The 752-nt window shown below is 46.3% G+C and overlaps 1 protein-coding gene across 1 annotated transcript in view; it reads right to left on the bottom strand.

The window, feature by feature from the left end:
* LOC106103511 (activating signal cointegrator 1 complex subunit 2 homolog) overlaps window positions 1-643 on the bottom strand; it is an 846-nt gene extending 203 nt beyond the window's left edge. The window contains exons 1-2 of the mRNA XM_013283290.1: window positions 245-643; window positions 17-76 (exon numbers count right to left, since the gene is read on the bottom strand). Coding sequence (XP_013138744.1) covers window positions 17-76; window positions 245-643 — 459 coding nt within the window. The remainder of the gene's footprint in view (window positions 1-16; window positions 77-244) is intronic.
* Between the last annotated feature and the right edge of the window lie 109 nt (window positions 644-752).

The following is a 752-nucleotide window of genomic DNA, read 5'->3' as shown; positions in this document are numbered from 1 at the left end:
AAAAAACATTACTTACATTTTGAAGTTGCGGAGAATGGGAAGCTACAGGGCTCTGTATTTGTGATTGTTGATAAATCTGAAAGTAAAGGATAAACGCCAAATAAGATATACAATTTTTCAGGATAGAGTTAATAGGTTGAAAGCACTAACGACAAAATACTAATATTCTTTTAATCTTGTAACATTTAAATTAAATATCATTTAAATTAATTCTGTAAACACAATTGTATAAAATTGTACAAACCTGCGGACTGCGGCTGGGCGTCGGTAGTTGAGGACTAGTTCTTTGCGCCTGCAATTGTTGAAGAAAATGTTGTGGAGACATCGATGACTGCATCGGTGATTGCTGTGTGTGCAACGGCGACTGTTGTATGTGCATTGGACTTTGCTGCGAGTGCATCGGGCTTTGTTGCGGATGCATAGGACTTTGTTGAGGGTGCATCGGACTCTGCTGCGGATGCATGGGACTCTGCTGCGGATGCATCGGGCTCTGTTGTGGATGCATAGGTGAATGTTGCGTCGACATCTGCTGCTGGGCGTGCAGCGGCGACTGATGTATTGGGGACTGTTGCGGATGCATCGGAGACTGCTGCGGATGCATGGGAGACTGTTGTGGCATATTCTGCGTTTGCTGCGCGTGCATCGGCGATTGTTGGGAATGAAGCGGCGACTGTTGCGTATGAAGCGGAGATTGCGTCGACTGATGCAGCGGGGATTGCGAGGTGTGATGCAACGGCGACTGCTGCGAATGT

The sequence above is a fragment of the Papilio polytes genome, unplaced genomic scaffold, assembly GCF_000836215.1.
Source record: "Papilio polytes unplaced genomic scaffold, Ppol_1.0 DF823731.1, whole genome shotgun sequence".
Classification (NCBI taxonomy): Eukaryota; Metazoa; Arthropoda; class Insecta; order Lepidoptera; family Papilionidae; genus Papilio; species Papilio polytes.
The sequence above is the reverse complement of the archived record's forward strand: the minus strand, read 5'-3'. Positions and strand labels throughout refer to the sequence as shown.